Genomic DNA, 20,489 nt, shown 5'->3' with positions numbered 1-20,489 from the left:
TTACCATTGGGAAGAGGCGCCCTTTACACTTCCCCGTAACTGTGGCACAAGCTGCGCCCCAACACCCCGTTACCCTGGGAAACTGGCTCCGCCGCCTAATCCCCCAGTAGTATGCGCCATCTCCACTCGAGTCAGCTTGGAAATAGGCCCCGATTCATTCCCCAGTCGCCCTGATAACAAATGGCCCAATACCCTCATCACCTCGGAAACAGGCTCCCGCCTCACTCCCCTATCAACCGAGGGACAGGCTACGCTCGCCTCTTTGCCACTATGGCGACTGCAGCCGCTCCCACTCGGTCACAATGGCGAGAGTCTCTGTCGCCACCTTGTCAACATAGCAACAGACCCTGGCCCTGTTCCGCTACCATATTGATAGGCCCATCCCCCTCTGTCACCATAACCACAGGCACCATCCCCGAGTCTGTCACCATGACGATTGGCCCATGTCCCCACTCAGTCACCTTAGCGAAAGGCCATCCCTCGCTCGGTAATCTCAGCGTCAGGCTGCGCCCTCCAGCTGCTGGAAATTCGAGTAAAGGGGTAGCACAGCACATTCTTCAACTGCTCTCGGAACTGTGTCTGGGTCACGGCATAGATCGCAGTGTTTGTGCAGCAACTCAGGAGCTGCAGCATGAAGGCCAATTCCCTCTGAAATCGAGGTAGAATTACGGACAAATACCCCAAGCAATCCATCCGCTGCCATATCGAATACACCAGCAGCACTGTCCATAACAGGATGAAATTTCCCGAGATAACTAACAGCAAAATGATGGATTTCCTGCGGCTCTCTATTTCTGGGTCTCTGCGGCTGTCCCCACGTCTGTGAACCCGGAGTCTCCTGCGTGATCTGCTGCTCACTAAAATGTGTCTGACGGTGAAAGCATTGAGAAGCAGAATCACCACAAATGGGACCCCCGGGGTCAAAATGTAATGGAGGAACTCGATTGTTCCCCAGGCCACAGAGAATGCAATATCCGGTGTTACTGCACAGAACCAAGGGATGTTCTGCAGCCAATACCCACCTGTTAACATAAAATACCAGAAGATGTTCTTTAGACAGCTCAGCACAGTCACTGTTACTAGGACCACTGCCGCTGTTTTCTCTCTGCAATATTTACTTTTCAGCTTCTGGCAACAAATGGCCACAAATCGATCAAAGGTGAATGTGACGGTGAACCAGACAGAACAGTCTGTGGCTGCATAAAGCAGGACGGCGTGGACATTACACATGGGGATGTCATACAGAAACTGAAACTGTTCCTTGTAAACAATGGGAATGTGCCTCAAAATCAGGTCGAGGATAATGACCAGTAGATCTGCCGCTGCCATGGCCACCAGGTAGCGAGTGACACATTTGGAGAGACCGCACTTTCCCCGAGACAGGATCCCAATCGTCAGCAAGTTAACTGTGAGGAAGGGAAATAAAGAGGGAAATTATATATCAGGCTGGGAGCAACATTACCAGTTTGATTGATTACTTATTGATATTTACAATTGTATTCCTGTATCCACTGATGTACTGAAACGATCGTACATGAAACAACAAATGGAATGGACTGGAACACAGTGGAAGGCATGAGAGATTCATTGACAAAAGGATGATACTGAAATTGTGAAACTCAATGTTGTTCAGAATCCTTTCCATTCCTCCTTTCCCTCTCTGGTTTACAAACAGTTCCATCTCTCATCTCTCCCAGTTCTGATGAAGGATTACCAACCTGAAACACTAACTCTGTTGCTCTGTCCACAGATGCTACCAGACCAGCTGAATGTTTCCAGAATATTTTGTTTGTACTTCAGATTTGCAGCATCTGCAGCACTGAGGCTGAGAGATTCCCTCACCAGTGACAGGCAGCACGGAATTCAATTATTTCAAAGCAATAGTTGGAAATGAATACACTGAAAAGTCAATGAAACAAATAATCTCAATCGTCACTAAGTTAACAGTAATCAGGGGAAATTATCAGGAAACGATACAAAGTTTGGGAGTAAAACCATAATTTGTTACCACATTCAGTATGTAACTAATTATTGTGCCAATGACAGGGATTTCATCTGGAGTCAAGGAGCTGAATTTAGTGGAGCCAGAGGGGTTCCTGATGAGTGAAATCACATCTTGGCAATTTAGAGACAATAGCAGGCGTAATTCAATGGCGCTCGGGCGATTAACTGCCTGGCGCCGTTGTCTGCACCCCTTTAAGAATGGGGATCTCGCTTGGCGAAGCTGCTGAACAATCAGACGGCTAGCAGCACAGTAGTATTGGCAATACCACCGGGAACAGTGAAACTGCCAGTACTACACCAGGCCTGGGTGCAGGACCATGGCTGCAGCCTTAGACCCCAGATAATTATGGCGAGGACGCTGGGCCCAGTCAAGGAGTAGGGCCACTGCCAGTAATGCACCAGGCCTGGGGCGAGGAGCATCGCTAGACCCCGGTCCCAAGGTATGTGTGACGGGGTTGCTTCATCCAATCAGCGAATGGCGGGGTGGGGGGGGGGGCGGGGGGCTGGGTGGGGTCATTGCCAGGAACACACCATAACTGGGATCAAGACCATCGCTGAATCCCTGAACCTCAGGTAATTGTGGCGAGGATGCTGGTGCCAGTCAGTGTGTGGGGGCGCTGCCAGTAAGGCACGGAGCTGGGACTGGGGTCATGGCTAGAGTCTTGGATGCCAGATAAGTGTGGGGTATGTGCAGCCAATCAGGGAGTGTGGGATAATGCTAGCACCACACCAGGTTTGGGAAAGGCCTGTTGCAGGTGCCATTGACCCCAGGTAATTAGAGCAGGGTTCCCAAGGCCTGCAGGTAGCAGAGGGTAGCGAAAGTGGACTGGAAACAGGTCGTTGAAGGTAAATCAGTGTCAGAGCAGTGGGGACATTCAAAGGGGAGATTCGTGGGGTTCCAAGTAAACATGTTGCCAGAAAGAAAAAACGGTGGATGGCCATATCTGGAGCTCCATGGATTTCAAGGAACTTACCGGGTAAGATAAGACAGAAAGGAAAAGCTTATGTCCTTCACCGAGAGCTCAATACTTCAGAAAGCTGGGAGGAGTACATAGAGTGGAGGGGGAAAATCAAAAAGGAAATTAGAAAAGCAAAGTGATAACATGAAAGAATATTGACAAGAAAAATCAAGGTGAACACAAAGATGTTTCCTCTAAACATTAAGAATAAGAGGAAAACTAAGGCAGGAGTCGGGCGCATTAAAGTCTAAAAAGGGAGCCTATCTGTCGGGGCTGAATGTTGTGAATAGATGCGAACTGTCTGTAACTTTTCTTTGATGAACTTGAGCATTAACGTCAACCAGCATTTTCTTTAGCATGTTTTACGTTGTACTTTTATGTTCCACTTGCTAAAATGGGGGAGGGAGATCATGTGGTACAGATTGTCCTAGAGCCTGCAGAATTTGGAACTGAAGCAATTCAGAGAACATCCATTTCGGAAGTCACACCTGCCTAGAAGATGCCACAACCTGTCTGACCCTTCACAGCTCTCTCTCTGAGACCATTTCATAAAGAACAAAAAAATTAAAAAAAGACTCCACTCTTCGAAAAATCCAGCAAAAAAAATCTACAAGAAGCCAAGCTGCAAAAAAAGAAGGAAAAAAAAACAGCAGGGAAGCCTGCTTTCTGTTGGTTCCCTCTCCGTCAAAAAGGATGTGACTTTTCAGTTACATCTGTCTTCACAGAAGAGGGGGATGATTCAGACATTGTCGTTAAGGAAAAGGGTGTGAAGTATGACTGTGATAAAGATAGGAAGAAAGGAAGTATTAATGGGATTGATACTCTTGAAAATGTATAAATCACCAAGGCTGGATGTAATGTACCCTAGGTTGTAAAAGAAAGCCAGGGCGGAAATAGCAGCGAGTGTGTCCATCATTTTCCAGTACTCACTGGATACAGGTGTGGTGCCAGAGGATTGGAGAACAGCAAACATTGCATGTTTGTTTAAAAAGGAAGCGAACGATAGACCAAATAATTATCGGCCAGTCAGGCTAACGTCAGTAGGGGGCAAATTATTGGAATCTATTCTGAGAGACCGGATAAACTGTAACTTAGAGAGCACGAATTGATCAAGGACAGCCAGTATGGATTCAGTAAGGGAATATTTTGTCTGAGCAACTTGATTACATTTATTGAAGAAGTAAAAAGGAAGAAAGATGAGGGTAGTGTAGTTGTTGTTGTCTGCGTAGATTTTAGCAAGGGTTTTGACAAGCACCCAAATGGCAGACTAATTAACAAAATAAAACCCCATGCGGTCCAGGGAAATGCAGAAAGGTGGTTACAAGATTCGCTCAGTGGCAGGGAACAAAGTTTAAGTGTAGGCAGGAGTTTTTTTGAGACTGGCAGGCTGTTTCCAGCAGCGGTCCGCAATGCTCAGAATTGGATCCTCTGCTTTTTGTGGTAGAAATTAACGATTTGGATATAAGTGTAGGGGGCATGATCAAGAAGTTTGCAGATGCATCAAAAGATGGTCATGTGGTTGATAGCGAAGAGCATAGGTGAAGACTGCAGGAATGTATCAATGGACTGGTCAGGTGGGTGGAAAAGTGTCAAATGGAATTCAACTCGGAGAAGTGTGAGGTGATGCATTTGGGGAAGTCAAGCAAGGCCAAGGAATACAAATTTAATGGGAGAATACTAAGAGCTGTAGAAGAAGTGATGGACTTCGGAGTGAATGTCTGCAGATCCCAGATGACCATACACAGATAAAAATTTAAGAGCCGAAGTCGGCCATTGAACCCACCGAGCCTGCTCCTCCATTCAGTAGGATCATGCTGATCTGCATCTGACTCGAATTCCACACTCGTATCTACCCCTATAATCTTTGATTCCATTGCCTAACAAGAATGTATCTCCACCTACCTTAAAAATATTCAATGGCTCCGAATCCATCAATTTATGAGGCAGAGAATTCAAAAGTCGCACAGCCCTCTTAGAGAAATAAAAGATCCTCGTCTCCGTCCTGAAAGGGCGACCCCGAATTGACAAACTGTGCCCCCCAGTTTTGTACTCACCCACAAGATGAAACATCGCCGCCACATCCTCCTTGTCATGACCTTGCAGGAACTTATAAACTTTTATCAAATGTCCCCCACTTTTCTAACCCCAGTGAAAACAAACCCAATCTATCCAACCTTTCCTCAGAAGACAAACCACTTATTATAGGTATCAATCTAGTAATCCTCCTCTGAATCGCCTCCAATACAGCACATCCTTCCTTAAATAAGGGGACCAAAGCCGCACACAGTATTCGAGATGTGGTCTCGCCAATGCCCTGTCTAACTGAAGCATAATATCCTTTCTTTTATTTTCAATTCCTCTCGTAATAAATGATACCATCCCATTAGCCTTCTTTATTACTTGCTGTATCTGCATAATAATCTTTTGTGACTCCTGCAGTACAACGCCTAGATCCCTCTGCACCTCAGCACTATTCAGTGGTTCCGAAGAAGGGTCACTGACCCGAAACGTTAACTCTGCTTCTCTTTCCACAGATGCTGCCAGACCTGCTGAGTGAATCCAGCATTTCTTGTTTTTTTTTCAGATTTCCAGCATCCGCAGTATTTTGCTTTTATTTTACTACTCAGTGGTTCCCCGTTTAAGAAATACTCTGCTTTTTGATTCTTCCTGTCAAAATGATCAAATTCACATTTACCCACATTACACTCCATCTGCCAGATTTTTTCCCACTCACTCCCCCTATTTATATGGTTCTGCGACCTCCTTATGTCCTCTTCAGCTCATACTTTTCTACCTATCTTTGTGCCATCTTCAAATTTAGCTAACAGGCCTTCTTTCCCCTCATCTATGTCATTGATATAAATTGTAAAAAATTGAGGCCCCAGCACAGACCCCTGTCGGACTCTAGCCATCGCATGCTGCCAATCAGGAAAGGTGGGACAGTGGCACAGTGGTTAGCACTACAGACTCACAACTCCAGCAACCCGCGTTCGGTTCTGGGTACTTTCTGAGCGGAGTTTGCAAGCTCTCCCTGTTCCCGCGTGGATTTCTGATAGGTGCTCTGGTTTTCTCCCACAGCCAAAGACTTGTAGGTTGATAGATGAATTGTCCATTGTTAATTGCACCTAGTGTAGGTAGGTAGGTCGGAGGAAAGGTGGGGATCTGGCAGCGAATGTAGGATTAGTAGAAATGGGTGGTTGATGGTCAGCACAGACTCGGTGGGCCGAAGGGACTGTTTCAGTGCTGTGATTCTCTGACCCACTTATGCATACTCTCTGTTTTCTGCCAGCCAGCCAATCTTCTATAATGTTAACATGTTACCCCCTTCACCATGAGCTCCTACTTTGCGCAATAACACTTTATGTGACACTTTTTCAAGTGCCTTCTGGAAATTCTGGTACAATACGTCAACGGGTTGCCCTTTATCCACAGCGCATGTTACTCCTTCAAGGAAATCCAATAAATTGGTGAAACATGATTTTCCTTTCACAAATCCATGCTGACTTTTCCAATTACCTTTTAATTTCTAAGTGCACAGATAATCGATTCTAACACATACCCAAGACAGACGTCGAGCCAACTGGTCCATAGCTATCTGTTTTCTCTCTCCCCCACTTCTTGAATAGAGAGGTTATATTTGCTACTTTTGAGTCAGATGGAACCTTTCCAGAAACAACGAATTTTGAAAAACAAAATAACTCCAACGTATCTACGACCCCACTGGCTACCTCTTTTAAGACCTAGGATGAAGCCCATCAGGATCCGGGGACTAGTGAGCCAGCAGGTCCGTTAGTTTGGTCAGTTCCGCTTCTCTGGTGATTGTAATTTCACGAAGTTCCTCACTTCCTTCCGTCTCCAGGCTTACAGCGATTACTGGAATGTTTTTCGTACCCTCTATAGTGAAGACAGAAGCAAAATTTTTGTTCATTTCATCCGCATTATCTAATATTAACTCCACATTCTCACTCTCTGGAGAACCAACACTCACTTTACTTACTCTGTTCCTTTTTAAATACCTGCAGATAATCTTGCTATCCGTTTTTACATTTCTAGCTAGTTCCCTCTCAAACTGTACCTTCTTTCTCCTGATTAACCTTTTAGTCATTCTCTGCCGTTCTCGTTATTCTGACCAATCAGCTGACCTGACAGACATCTTTGCACAATTGTATACCTTTCCTTAAGTTTGATGCTTTCCTGAACTTCTTTAGTTAAACATGGAAGGTGGGTCCTCGCCTTACATTTTTCCTTTATAGTAGGAATATACTTATTCTGCATTTTCTGAAATATCCCCTTAAATGTCTGCCACTGCTTCTCTATTGATCTATCTCCTAGTCTAGTAACCCAGTTCACATCAGCTAGCTTAACTATCATATCACATAATTTATCTTAGTTAACTGTAAAATACCAGCATTCGACCCACTCCTATCTCTTTAAAACTGGATGTAAAATTCAATCATATCATGGTGGCTGTTACCTAGAGGTGTCTTTACTCTGAACTCATGAATGAATTGTGTCGCTTTACACAATACCAAGTCGAATAAACTTGCTCTTTGGTTGGTTCCAAAACGTGCTGCTTTAGGAACTATCTCTAAAGCATTCTATGAACTCTTCATCTAGGCTACCATTGCCAATCTGATTTTTTCCAGTTTATGTGTAGATTAAAATCACCCAGGACTGTTCTTGTCCCTTTGTCACAAGCACCCTCTATTTCTTCGTCAATACTTCGTCCGACACTGTAGTTACTGTTAGGGGGCTGTAGACCACTCGCACAATTGAGTTCTTTCCCCTACTATTCCTCATCTCTACCCAAATCGATTCTGCATTCTTATATCCTCAACCAATGTCATCTCTAACTATTGCAGCGATGCCATCTTAGGTTATCAGTGCTACCCCTCCACATTGACCTAGCTTCCTATTCTCCTTGAATGTTATATGCCCCTCAATATCGAGGACCCATTCCTCGTCATCCTGCAGCCATTTCTCTGAATTACCCATCAGATAATATGTATTTACTTCATTGCTCACTATCAGTTTGTCTACGATGTTGTGATTGCTATGTGCATTCAGATACAGAGCCTTTATTTTGGTCTTTTTTGTTATCTGTGTAGCATCTAGTCTTGACTGTTGGTATGTTCTTAGGTTTCTTTCGTTCTGTCCGTTTTTACCATTCTCCGACCTTCATTTCTCATGTTACTGTTCTGCTCTCTTGTCATGGCTCTACCCCTTGATTTGCTACATCTACTAAGGCATGATCCCTCAAACCCCTTTTTTAGTTGAAAACCCTCTCTATTTAGCCAGTTATACAGTTTGCTACAAGACTGGTTCCAGCACGATTTCCGTGCAGACCGTCCCAGTAGTACAGGACCCACTTCCCCCAGTACTGGTGCCAGTGCCCCAGGAACCAAAACCCACCTCACCCGCACCAGTCTTTGAGCCACGTATTCATTTCAGGAATCTTATGTGCCCTCTGCCAAATGGACTTTGCTCAGTTAATACTCCAGAGGTTATTACCCTTCAGTTTCTACTCTTCAATTTGGCGCTAACTCCTCAGGCAGTCTAAGCAGAACCTCTTTTCTAGTTTTACCTATGCCGTTGGTACCTACTTGGACTGCGACAACTGGTTCCTCCGGCTCCCATAGAAAGAACCATGGAACCATAGAACCATAGAAGCATTACGGCCCAGAAGGTGGCCAGTCAGACCTTCGTGTCTATGTTGGCCTGGAAGAAGAAAAAATAGAAACTAGCCACCCAATCTAATCCTAACTTCCAGCACTTGGTCCAGAGCCGTGTAGGTTACACAACTTCAGGTACATGACCAGGTACATTTTAAAATAATTGAGGGTTTCTACCTTCAGCACAGTTCCTCGCAGAAAATTCAAGACACCTACCACGCTCTGGGTGAAAAAGGTTTTCCTCATGTCCCTTCTAATCATTCTATAAAACTCCTTTCATCTGCCCCCTGGTAATTGATATCTCTGCTAGGGGAAACAGGTACTTCCTGTCTACTCTATTTAGGTTCCTCATAATTTTGTGCACCTCAACTACGTCACCTCTCAGCCTCCTCTGCCCTAAGGAAAATAACCCTAACCTGTCCAATCGTTCTTCATAGCTACAACTTTCGAGCCCTGGCAACATATTTTTAAATCTCCTCTGTTCTGTCTCCAGTGCAATTATGTCCTTTCCATAATGTGGTGACCAGAACTGTCCGCAATTCTCCATCTGTGGTCTAACCAGCGTTTTATACAGTTCCAACATTACATCCCAGCTTTTGAATTCTATACCTCGGCCAATAAAGGAAATTATTACGTATGCCTTCTTCACTATTTTAACTATCTGTCCTGTCACCTTCAGGGACCTGTTGTCAGACATTCCAAGGTCTCTCACTTCTTCTACCGCTCTAACTATCCTCCCATTTATTGTGCATTCCCGTGCTTTATTTGCCTTCCCCAAATGCATTACCTCACACTTATCTGAATTAAATTCCATTTACCACTCTTCTTCCCACTCAACCAAACCTTTGACACCAGTATGGAGTCTACAGCTGTCACCTTCACTTTCAACTACCTGACCAATTTGTGTGTGATCAGCAAATTTCCCAATCACGCCTCTCACATTTAATTCCAAATCGCTAATATATACCACAAACAGCAAGGGACCCAACACTGAGCCCTGTGGAACGCCAGTGGAAACAGGTTTCCATTCACAAATCCATCCGTCGACCACTACCCTTTGTTTCCTGTCCCTGAGCTAATTCTGGATCCAACCTGCCACATTGCCCTGTATCCCATGGGCCTTCGTCTTACTGACCAGTTTGCCATGTGGGAACTTCACAAATGCGTTACTAACGTCCATGTAGACTACATCCACTGTACTACTCTCTTCACGCCTTCTTGTGACTGCCTCAAAAAACTCAATTAAGGTCGTAAGACATGACCTTCCCTTTACAAATCCATGCCGACTATCCCTGATTAATCCGTGCCTTTCTAACTGGCAGTTTATCCTGTCCCTCAGAATACATTCTAACAATTAACCCACCACCAAGGTCAGACTGAACGGATTATAATTATTTGGCCTATCCATCACACCCTTTTTAAATAATGGTACAATTTTCTCAGACTTCCAATCAATAGGTACCTCTCCTATATCGAGTGAGGATTTGAAGATGATCATCAGCGCGCACATCATTTCCTCCCTGGTGCCCTTTAACAATCGTGGATGCAATCCATCCGGTACTGGCGTTTTATCCACTTTCAAGGATGTCAGACCCTCTAGTACTTTAAATACATGAATAGGAAGGGAATAGAGGGATATGGGCCCCGGAAGTGTAGAAGGTGTTAGTTTAGGCAGGCATCAAGATCGGCGCAGGTTTGGAGGGGCGAATGGCCTGTTCCTGTGCGGTACTGTTCGTTGCTGTTTGTACTTCCTCTGTAATATTTCACACCCCTCCACCCCTACAACGTCTGCATCATCCCTCTTCTTTGCCAAAAAAGAGACAAAAACTCATTAAGATCCTGCCCACATCTTCTGCATCTGCACATAAGCTCACTTGTACATCTCTGATAGGCCCGACCATTTCCTAAGTTATCCTCTTGCTCGTAATATACTGATGAAACATCTTTGGGATTTCCTTGATATTACCTGCGAATAATTTTTATGCCCTCACTTTGCTTTTCCAATTTCCTTTGTGACTTCACCCCTGCACTTTCCATACTCCTCAAAGATTTTAAAAGAATCAAGTTGTTTGTAATCATCATATGCCTTCTTTTTCAACTTTAACTTACCCTGTAAGCTTCTAGATAACCAGGGAGTTCGAAATTTGGCAGTGCCACGCTTTAGGGACTTGCCTACACTGTGCCTGTTGAATTTCGTTTTTAAATGCCTCCCACTGGTTTGCAACTAAATGCTCCTTCAAATAACTGTATCCAGTCTACTTTCGCCAGGTCACCTTTCAGTTTCTTAAAATTTGCCTTCCCCCACTTTAGAATTTTTACTTCTGTTTTATCTTTGTCATTTCCCATGATGATGCTAAAACTAACTGTATTGTTCTCAATATCTCTTAAATGGCCACCCACTGTTACTTCCTCCCCTTGCCCAGCATCATTACTGAATATTAAATCTAGAATTGCATTCCCTCTCGTTGGGTTAGTTCCATGCTTGCTAAAAAAAGTCCTCTTGAACATAATTCAAGAATTTTGTTTCCTCTGTGCCCTTCGTACTGCTTGTATCCCAGTTAATATTGGAGTTGTTAAAATCCACAACTATTAATTCCCAAATAGATTTTGCACTTCGTAATGTGCCGACATATTTCTTCTTCTACCTCCTTCTCACTGTTTATGGGTCTACATTGGACACTTGTAGTAGTGTGGCTGCCCCTTTTTATTTTTGAGCTCCACCCAGATGGCCTCATTTGATGATTCATTTAGCATATCATACCTCCTCACAGCTGTTATTGATTCCGTAACTAATAATGCTACACCCCTCCTTTCTAATCTCCCTCTCTATCCTGCCTGAAATCTCTATATCCGGGGATGTTGAGCTCCCATTCCTGCTCTCCTTTAGCCAAGTTTCCGTTGTAGCAACGATATCAATTTGCCACTTGTCCATATGTGTCCTCAGCTCACCGGTTATATTTACTTTATTCCTTGCGTTTAAATAAATAGCCATTGACACTGCCAAATTCCTGTGCTGCGCACTTTTTAACCTTTGCTTCTTCGGTCTTTCAGAGTCACTTGCAAATATCCTGTCTCCTGTTCCCTGCCCTGAAATTGTACTGTCTACGAATGTGCTCAGCTTCCCAGCCCCATGCCAAGCTAGTTTAAACCATCGCCAACAGCACAAGCAAACCTTCTGGCAAGGATATTTGTCCCAGTCCTGTTCAGGTACAGAACGCCCGGCTTGTACAAGCCCCATCTTCCCCAGAACCGGTCCTGCTGTCCCAGAAATCTGAAGCCATTCCTCCTGCACCATCTATCCAACCACGCATTCTTCTGCTGTATTTTCCCTTTTCGACACTCACTATCACATGACCTTGGGAGTAATCCAGCGATTACTACCTTTGTAATCCTGCTTGCGAATCTCGTTCTGAACTCCCTGAACTCAGCCTGCAGGCTCTCATCCCTCTTTCTTCCTCTATCATTGGTACCAATGTGGAGCACGACCACTGGCTGTGCATCCTCGCCCTCCAGAATTCCCTGTAGCCCCCCGGTGATATCCATGACCCTTGCACCAGGGACACAGCATGCCATCCTGGAATTACATCTGCGACCACATAAACACCTATCTGTTCTCCTAACTATAGAATTCCCAATCACTCTTGATCTCTTGCCCTTTCTCCCTACTCACTACACAGCTAGGCCACACATTGTGCTCTGGTCATGACTATCGCTGCACTCTCCAAACTGCTTCAGAATGAAGGTATCGTAGCTGCCCCAAGGGTCGTGGGCATTCACCAACATGATGTAGTAGGCATGGTTACACACCAACTGCACATTAATGGAGTGAGAGTTGTTTTCAGCTCCTGCAACTCTCCCCGTTGACACGGGGAACCCGCAGAGCCACCTGCACCATCTGGGATCCCGCTATCCTGACAAAGCCACGGAACCTCTCATCCCGCTTCTCCCTGCTGAGGGAGAAGATTATGACATAGATGGCCACCTTCACCTCTCGGAATTATCAGGGCGACACACAGGTGAGCTTAACGTCAGTGGTAAATACGGTTTTAGGAACAATCATTACGGGGAAAAAGATCAACATACACTTGGAGAGGTTTGAGTTAATTAAGAATTGTCAAAACGGATTTTTCAAAAGGCAAATCATGCTTTACTAATGTCATTGAATTTTCTGATGATGTAACAGTGAAGCTTTATGAAAGGAATGCGCTGGATGCTGTTTATATTGATTTCGAAACAAAAGTGTTTGACATGGCACCAAATGTGAGCCTCAGATTGGGAAGGCCAATGTCCTAGTGTATCAAAATGGATTAAGGGCAGAAAAAGAGAAATGTGTTAAATGGTTATTTTTAATACTGGAGAATGGTGGACAATGGCGTTCCCCAAGATCAGTACTGAGACCACTGCTTTTTCTTTGTTGATATATATAAATATCTTGGATAGTGGAATTCAGAGCAGAATCTCAAAATGTGCCTTTTTTCCTATACTTGAAGGAATGACAAACAGAGAGAATGATACAAACCGCCTGCAAAAGGACATAGATAAGCTGGGAGAATTGGCAGAGAAATGGTTCATGGAATTTAAAACAGAGGAGTGTGAGTGATGCATTTTGGCAGAAAGGATAGGGTGAGGCTATAGAGACTTAATGGCACTGTTCTAAAGAGTGTGCAGGGACAGAAAGGCCTGTGGGTGCATGCACATACATCTTTGAAGGTGGCAAGACATACTGAACATAGAACATGGAACATAGAACAGTACAGAACAGACCCTTCAGCCCACAATGTTGTGCCGAACCTTTAACCTACTCGAAGATCAAACTAACTACCTACCCTTCATTCTGCTATCATCCATGTACCTATCCAAGAGTCACTTAAATGTCCCTAATGTATCGGCTTCTACGACCACCGCTGGCAGCGCATTCCACGCTCCCACCACTCTCTGTGTAAAGAACCTACCTCTGAAATCTCCCCGAAACCTTCCTCCAATCACCTTAAAATTATGCCCCCTGGTGATAGCACTTTCCACCCTGGGAAAACGTCTCTGGCTGTCCACTCTATCTATGCCTCTCATCATCTTGTACCCCACTATCAAGTCGCCTCTCATCCTTCTTCGCTCCAATGAGAAAAGCACTAGCTTCTTCAATCTTTCTTCGTAGGACATGCCCTCCAGTCCAGGCGGCATCCTGGAAAATCTCCTCTGCACCCTCTCTAAAGCTTCCACATCCTTCCTATAATGAGGCGACCAGAACTGAACACAATATTCCAAGTGTGGTTGAACCACGGCCTTATTGACCTGCAGCATAACCTCGCAGCTCTTAAACGCAATCTCCCTGTTAATGAAAGCCAACACACCATACGCCTTCTTAACAACCCTATCAACTTGAGTGGCAACTTTGAGCCATCTATGGGCATGGACCCCAAGATTCCTTCTGTTCCTCCACACTCCCAAGAATCCTGTCTTTAAGCCTGTATTCCACATTCAAATTTGACCTTCCAAAATGAATCAGTTCACACTTTTCCAGGTTGAACTCCATCTGCCACCGCTCAGCCTAGCTCTGCATCCTGTCAATGTCACGTTGCAACCTACAATAGCCTTCCACACTATCCACAACTCCAGCAACCTTCGTGTTATCTTCTAAGTTGCTAACCCAGCCTTCCCCTTCCTCATCAAAGTCATTTATAAAAATCACAAAGAGCAGAGGTCCCAGAACAGATCCTTGTGGAACACCACTGGTCACCGAGATCCATGCTGAATTATTTCCATCTACGACCACTTTCTGACTTCTATGGGCCAGCCAATTTTGTATCCAGACAGCTAGCTTTGTCTGAATCCCATGCCTCCTTACGTTCTGAATGAACCTACCATGGGGAACCTGATCAAACGCCTTGCTAAAATCCATATACACCACATCCACTGCTCTTCCTTCATCAATGTGTTTTGTCACATCTTCAAAGAATTCGATACGGCTTGTGAGGCATGACCTGCCCCTTAGAAAGTCATGCTGACTGTCTCTAATCAAACCATGCTTTTCCAAATAATCATAAATCCTGTCTCTCAGAATCCTCTCCAATAATTTGACCACTACCGACGTAAGACTGACTGGTCTATAATTCCCAGGGTTATCTCTATTCCCTTTCTTGAATAAGGGAGCAACATTTGCCACCCTCCAATTATCCGGTACTACTCCAGTGGACAGTGAAGATGCAAAGAACATCGCCAAAGGCGCAGCAATCTCTTCCCTCGCTTCCCGTAATTTCCTTGTGTATATCCCGTCTGGTCCTGGGGACTTATCTGTCCTCATATCATTCATAATTTCCAGCACATCCTCCCTCTTAACCACAACCTGTTCGACCATATCAGCCTGTTCCACGCTGTCCTCACTAACGACAAGGTCCCTCTCACTAGTGAATACTGAAGCAAAGTATTCATTTAGGACCTCCCTTATCTCCTCCGACTGCAGGCACAACTTCCCTCTACTATCCCTGATCGGCCCTACCCTCACTCTGGCCATCCTCTTGTTCCTCACATAAGTGTAGAACGCCTTGGGATTTTCCTCAATCCTACCCGCCAAGACTTTTTCATGTCCCCTTCTAGTTCTCCGAAGTCCATTCTTCAGTTCCTTCCTGGCTACCTGGTAACCCACGAGAGCCCTGTCTGATCCTTCCTTCCTCAACCTTAAGTAAGCTTCCTTCTTCCTCTTGACAAGCTGTTCCACATCTCTTGTCATCCAAGGTTCCTTCACCCTACCATCTTCCCTGCCTCATCGGGACAAACCTATCCAGCAGTCGCAGCAACATTTCTGTCGTGCATTTCCCTGAGAACATCTGTTCCCAATTTATGCTCCCCAGTTCCTGCCTAATAACATTGTACTTCCCCCTCCCCCAATTAAATATTTTTCCATCCCGTCTGCTCCTGTCCCTCTCCATGACTATAATAAAGGTCAGGGAGTTGTGATCACTATCACCGAAATGCTCTCCCACCGAGAGATCTGCCACCTGGCCTGGTTCGTTGCCAAGCACCAAGTCCAACATAGCCTCCCCTCTAGTCGGCCGATCAACATATTGAGTCAGGAAACCTTCTTGGACACACCTGATAGAAACTGCTCCATCCAAACTATTTGCTCTAAGCAGGTTCCAATCAATATTAGGGAAGTTGAAGTCACCCATGACAACAACCCTGTTACTTCTGTACCTTTCCAAAATCTGCCTCCCAATCTGTTCCTCCCTGTCTCTGTTGCTATTGGGGGGTCTATAAAAAACTACCAACAAAGTGACTGTTCCTTTCCTGTTCCTGACTTCCACCCATAATGACTCAGTAGACAAACCCTCTTCGACGACCTCCCTTTCTGCAACTGTGATACTATCCCTGATCAGCAATGCCACTCCACCACCTTTTTTACCTCACTTCCTATTCCTTTTGAAACATCTAAACCCCGGAACATCCAACATCCATTCCTGACCCTGTGATATCCACGTCTCCGTAATGGCCACAACATCATAGCTCCAAGTACTGATCCATGCTCCAAGTTCATCACCCTTATTCCTGGCACTTCTTGCGTTCAAATAGACACACTTCAACCCATCATACTGGCTGCAACTTTGCCCTGTCAACTGTCTCACCTTCCTCACAGACTCTCTGCACTCGGTATCCGCCTGTTCAACAGCTAGCCCATCCATTGATCTGCAGCTCCGGTTCCCATCCCCCTGCCAAACGAGTTCCAACCCTCCCAAAGAGCTCTTGCAAACCTCCCGCCCAGGATATTGGTGCCCCTCCAGTTCAGATGCAACCCGTCCTTCATGTACAGGTCCCACCTTACCCAGAAGGTATCCTAATGATCTACGTATCTGAATCCCTCCCTCCTGTTCCTGTTCTGTCGCCACGTGTTCAGCTGCACTCGCTCCCTGTTTCTCGCCTCACTGGCACGCGGCACCGGTAGCAATCCTGAGAATACTACTCTGCTCGTCCTGCCTTTCAGCTTCCAACCTAACTCCCTATATTCGCTTTTCAGGTCCTCATCCCTTTTCCTCGCTGTGTCATTGGTACCGATATGTACCACGACCTCTGGATGCTCCCCCTCCCCCTTAAGAATCCTGTAGACTCTATCCGAGACATCCCTGACCCTGGCACCCGCGAGGCAACATACCATCAGGGAGTCGCGTTTGCTCACACAGAATCTCCTGTCTGTTCCTCTAACCACTGAATCTCCTATCACTATCGCTCTCCTATTCTCCCCCATTCCCTTCTGAGCCACTGGGCCAGTCTCAGCGCCAGAGGCCTGGCCACTGTGGATTTCCCCTTGTAGGTCGTCCCCCGCAACCGTATCCAAAACTGTATACTTATTATTGATTGGGGCAGCCACAGGGGATCACTGCACTGTGCGCCTTTTCCCTTTCCCTCCCCTGACGGTCATCCAGCTACCTTTATCCTGTAACTTAGGTGTCACTACTTCCCTATAACTGCTCTCTATCACCCGCTCAGCATCCTTAATGATCCTAAGTTCATCCAACTACAGCTTCAGTTCCCTAACACGGTCTGTGAGGAGCTGGAGTTGGGTGCACTTCTCACAGGTGACGTCAGCAGGGACACCAGTGGTGACCCTCACCTCCCACATCCTGCAAGAGGAACATGCAACTGCCTAGCTTCCATCCCCTCTGCACTAAATTGACAACAGAGATTTAAAAAAAGGAAAACCTTACCTTACCAAACCCTCTACGCAATAGTCCTTTTTTTTAGGAGGAGGATGGGTAGGAGACACTGCAGATGTAGTGTTTCGGGTTTCGCCACTGCCCGAATATATAAGTTTACTTACCCAGCAGTCCCCGTGTCCGCCGAGACAAAAGGTAAGTTATTTTAAACTGAAACTCACCTTCGCAGTGAGAGAATTATTATTCAGCATCCGGGATCTTCGGCTTCTCAAATGCAGGCATAATGTGCAGAAGCAGGGATGTTATGCTGAATCTTTATGCAACTCTGGCGAGACCCCAAGTGGAGTATTGCATCCATTTATGGTCACCTCACTTTCGGAAGGATGTAAGAATCCTTGGGAGGGTGCAGAGGAGATTTATCTGAATAGTTCCAGGGATGCAGAGTGTGGTGGTGGGGGCGGGGTGGGGGTGTGGGGGTGGTTGGGACAGCTTAGTTAAAAGGCTAGGTTGGAAAAGCCAGCGTTCTTCTCCCGGAGCAACGGAGATTGAGAGGAGATTTATTAGAAGTGTGCAAGATTATGGCAGAATCATAGAGAATCACGAGTTGATGCAGCACAGAAGGAGGCCATGCAGCCCATTGTATATTCACTGGCTTTCTGAATGAGCAATTTACTTAGTACCATTTCCCTGTCTTTTCACCATAACACTGTACATTTTTCCTTTCCAGGTAACTGTGCAATTACCTTTCGAAACCTCAAGAGGACCTACCTCCAGCGCGCTCTCTGGCAGTGCATTCCAGATCTCATTCGCTCGCTGAGTGAAAACGTTTTTCTCATGTTACCATTGCTGCTTTTATCAAATACATTAAATCTGTGTTCACTAGTTCTTAATCCGTTCACGAGTGGGAACAGCTTCTTCCGATCTCCACTGTCCAGACCCCTCACGAGATTGATAGGATTAGCAACGTTCGACAAGGAAGAGCTGTTCGCATTAACTGATTGAAGTTTTTTGCAAGTGATGGAGGGGGAATATGAAGAAGAACTGTTTTACACAGCGGATAGTAATGACCTGGATCTTGGTGTCTATGAGGCTGGTGGAAGCAGAGACAAATCAATTATGTTAAAAGGAATCTGGACGGGGCCTTGAAGGAAGTGAACTTGCAAGGCTATGGAGATTTAGCGGGGGTGTAGTACTGACTGAGGCTCGACAGAAAGCCAACATATACTCTATGGGCCGAGTGGCCTCCATTTATGTCGTAAATGACTCTATGATGATATCGCTGTCTAAGAATCTATGCTGGATATGCCACTTGATCTTGCCTGCAAAGATCCGGATGCATAGAAAATCAATGTAACTGTGTCCTTTACGGCCTCTGGCACCTCCGTCCTCAGCTCTGTGACCACCTCCTTGTTGAATTGGAGTCACGTCACGCACTGCTCCTGGGTTAGGTGTGGATAGAAAAAGTTCTCTTGGAAAACTCGGGGTGGGTAGGACAGAGCCCGCACCCCCCCCCCCCCTTCCTAATTGCAGACATTCCTCTCTTCAGCCTATGCTTCTTGTGTTGGTGAGTTTACAGACCCAGAGACAGTCCAAATACAGTCTCTATATCTCGTCCAGATTTGGGTCAACAAATCCTCTGGCCTCCCTGAATGTCTGCAGCAGCTCACAGCACAACCTACAGAAAACCATCCACAGCATTTCCACTAACTTTATAATAGCAGACGTAAGTCAAAGGCCCATCACCTGTACATTGAATGACCGGTCCTCTTAAACATCACTGGAGAGAGTTCCGCGTGCTGCTGAATGTATGGTCAGCTGAGAGTGACTAACACAGGCGGTCAGTGGACATGCACAGCTTCCGTAGTGTCCACACCAGCGGCGCTGTAGAGCCAAATATCACAGCCAGGAAAGAGGGAAATGGGGAAGAAAACGCTTTTAAAAGGGCCACGGTGGAAATGGCCGAAGGCTCATCATTGATCCAAGCTTCCAGTAGTGCTGTCGAGCTGAAAATCACAGTCAGGGTCGGAAAGAGAGGAAAATAAATTCACATTCAAAAGGATCTGGAAAAAGACTTGAAGGCAAAAGATTTGCAGGAATATGGAAAATGGAGCGGGAAATGGGACTAATTGGAAGGCTTTCAAACACCAGATTGGCAATTTTAAAATTAAGGTGCTTCCAGAGCGGGAGCCGATTTGAGCACAGGGGTAATGGGTGATCAGGAATTGATCTGAGTTAGGATGCAGGCAGCAGAGGTCTGTATGGTCTGTGGTATGTTGAGGATTAAAACTGCGAGAGTGACCAGGATAGAAGGAAATAGTCAAGTGTGGATTTAACAAAGGCACATGTAAGGGTTGATGCAGCAGATGGGCTGAGGCAGAGCCGGAGATAGGCAATATTACATGGAAGGAAATACGCAGGATTGGCGATGGAGAAAATATGGATTTGGAACTCAACTCAGGGTTAAATAGAACGCATACAGACTGGCTCAGCCTCGGACATTGGTCAGGGAGGGGTAAGTCGATCAAGGATAGGGGCAGAGTTTCTCACAGAGACTGATACGACTGGCTTCAGTCTTCGCAGTTGTAAATTACCGCAACATTATTGCAGTGAAACAGGGTTTACAGATCCCGTAGCTGGAAATAAAGAGTTACCAGGAGCAGCAACAATGAGAGAGTAAATCACAAGAACTGTATGACAGTCAGGCATGGTTTAGAGAGCTGATAGCTGGAGATAGAGATTCACCAGGCATAACAACAGCAGCAAGGAAGGCAGAGTAAATGATAAGAACAGTAATGCAGTTAAACATGGTTTATAGAATTAAAAAACAGACAGAGACACTTACCAGCGACACCAATAATAGCCAGCATGGGATAGTAAATGTATTGAACAAACAGAAGTATGTAATAGATCCAAGCAGCTAATGATAACGAATCATAATATGTCGAAAGAATGTAAATATTGGAAAATAAACTCCTGCCCATTGTTCTAACATTCCAATCTATTGTTATCAGTTTCTGAACGTTATTCTCCCTCTCTCTGGAGCCAATGATCCCTGTTAGTGCCAGGAGTGCTGCTCCCACTGGCACGACGTAATGAAACACTGAACTGAGTCCCTTATTAATAGAAGAGGGAAACCCTCCAGTGAATAATTAGGCTTGATGCAGACTGGCATTAATTAGAGTCACTGAACAAACAGATTCAGTTAACTCCTT

The 20,489-nt window shown here is 45.4% G+C and overlaps 1 protein-coding gene across 1 annotated transcript; it reads right to left on the bottom strand.

Moving 5' to 3' along the window:
• Positions 1 to 462: 462 nt before the first annotated feature.
• On the bottom strand, positions 463 to 20,270 carry LOC137361404 (probable G-protein coupled receptor 139). The gene is made up of 2 exons (XM_068026272.1): positions 20,120 to 20,270; positions 463 to 1,406 (listed from the first exon to the last, which is right to left on the bottom strand). Exons 1-2 carry the CDS (start codon positions 20,256 to 20,258, stop codon positions 463 to 465), a joined length of 1,083 nt encoding a protein of 360 aa, XP_067882373.1. The 5' UTR covers positions 20,259 to 20,270.
• Positions 20,271 to 20,489: the final 219 nt, after the last annotated feature.

Source organism: Heterodontus francisci, unplaced genomic scaffold, assembly GCF_036365525.1.
Source record: "Heterodontus francisci isolate sHetFra1 unplaced genomic scaffold, sHetFra1.hap1 HAP1_SCAFFOLD_49_2, whole genome shotgun sequence".
Classification (NCBI taxonomy): Eukaryota; Metazoa; Chordata; class Chondrichthyes; order Heterodontiformes; family Heterodontidae; genus Heterodontus; species Heterodontus francisci.
The sequence above is the reverse complement of the archived record's forward strand: the minus strand, read 5'-3'. Positions and strand labels throughout refer to the sequence as shown.

What these genes read in the sequence shown, in the direction of transcription:
- LOC137361404 (XM_068026272.1), bottom strand. Translation starts at nt 20,258, where the DNA reads ATGGGCAGGAGTTTATTTTCCAATATTTACATTCTTTCGACATATTAT. An exon ending in GGCTATTATTGGTGTCGCTG is followed by an intron (nt 1,407 to 20,119) that starts GTAAGTGTCTCT and finishes CCTTCCTCACAG; the next exon opens with TTAACTTGCTGACGATTGGG.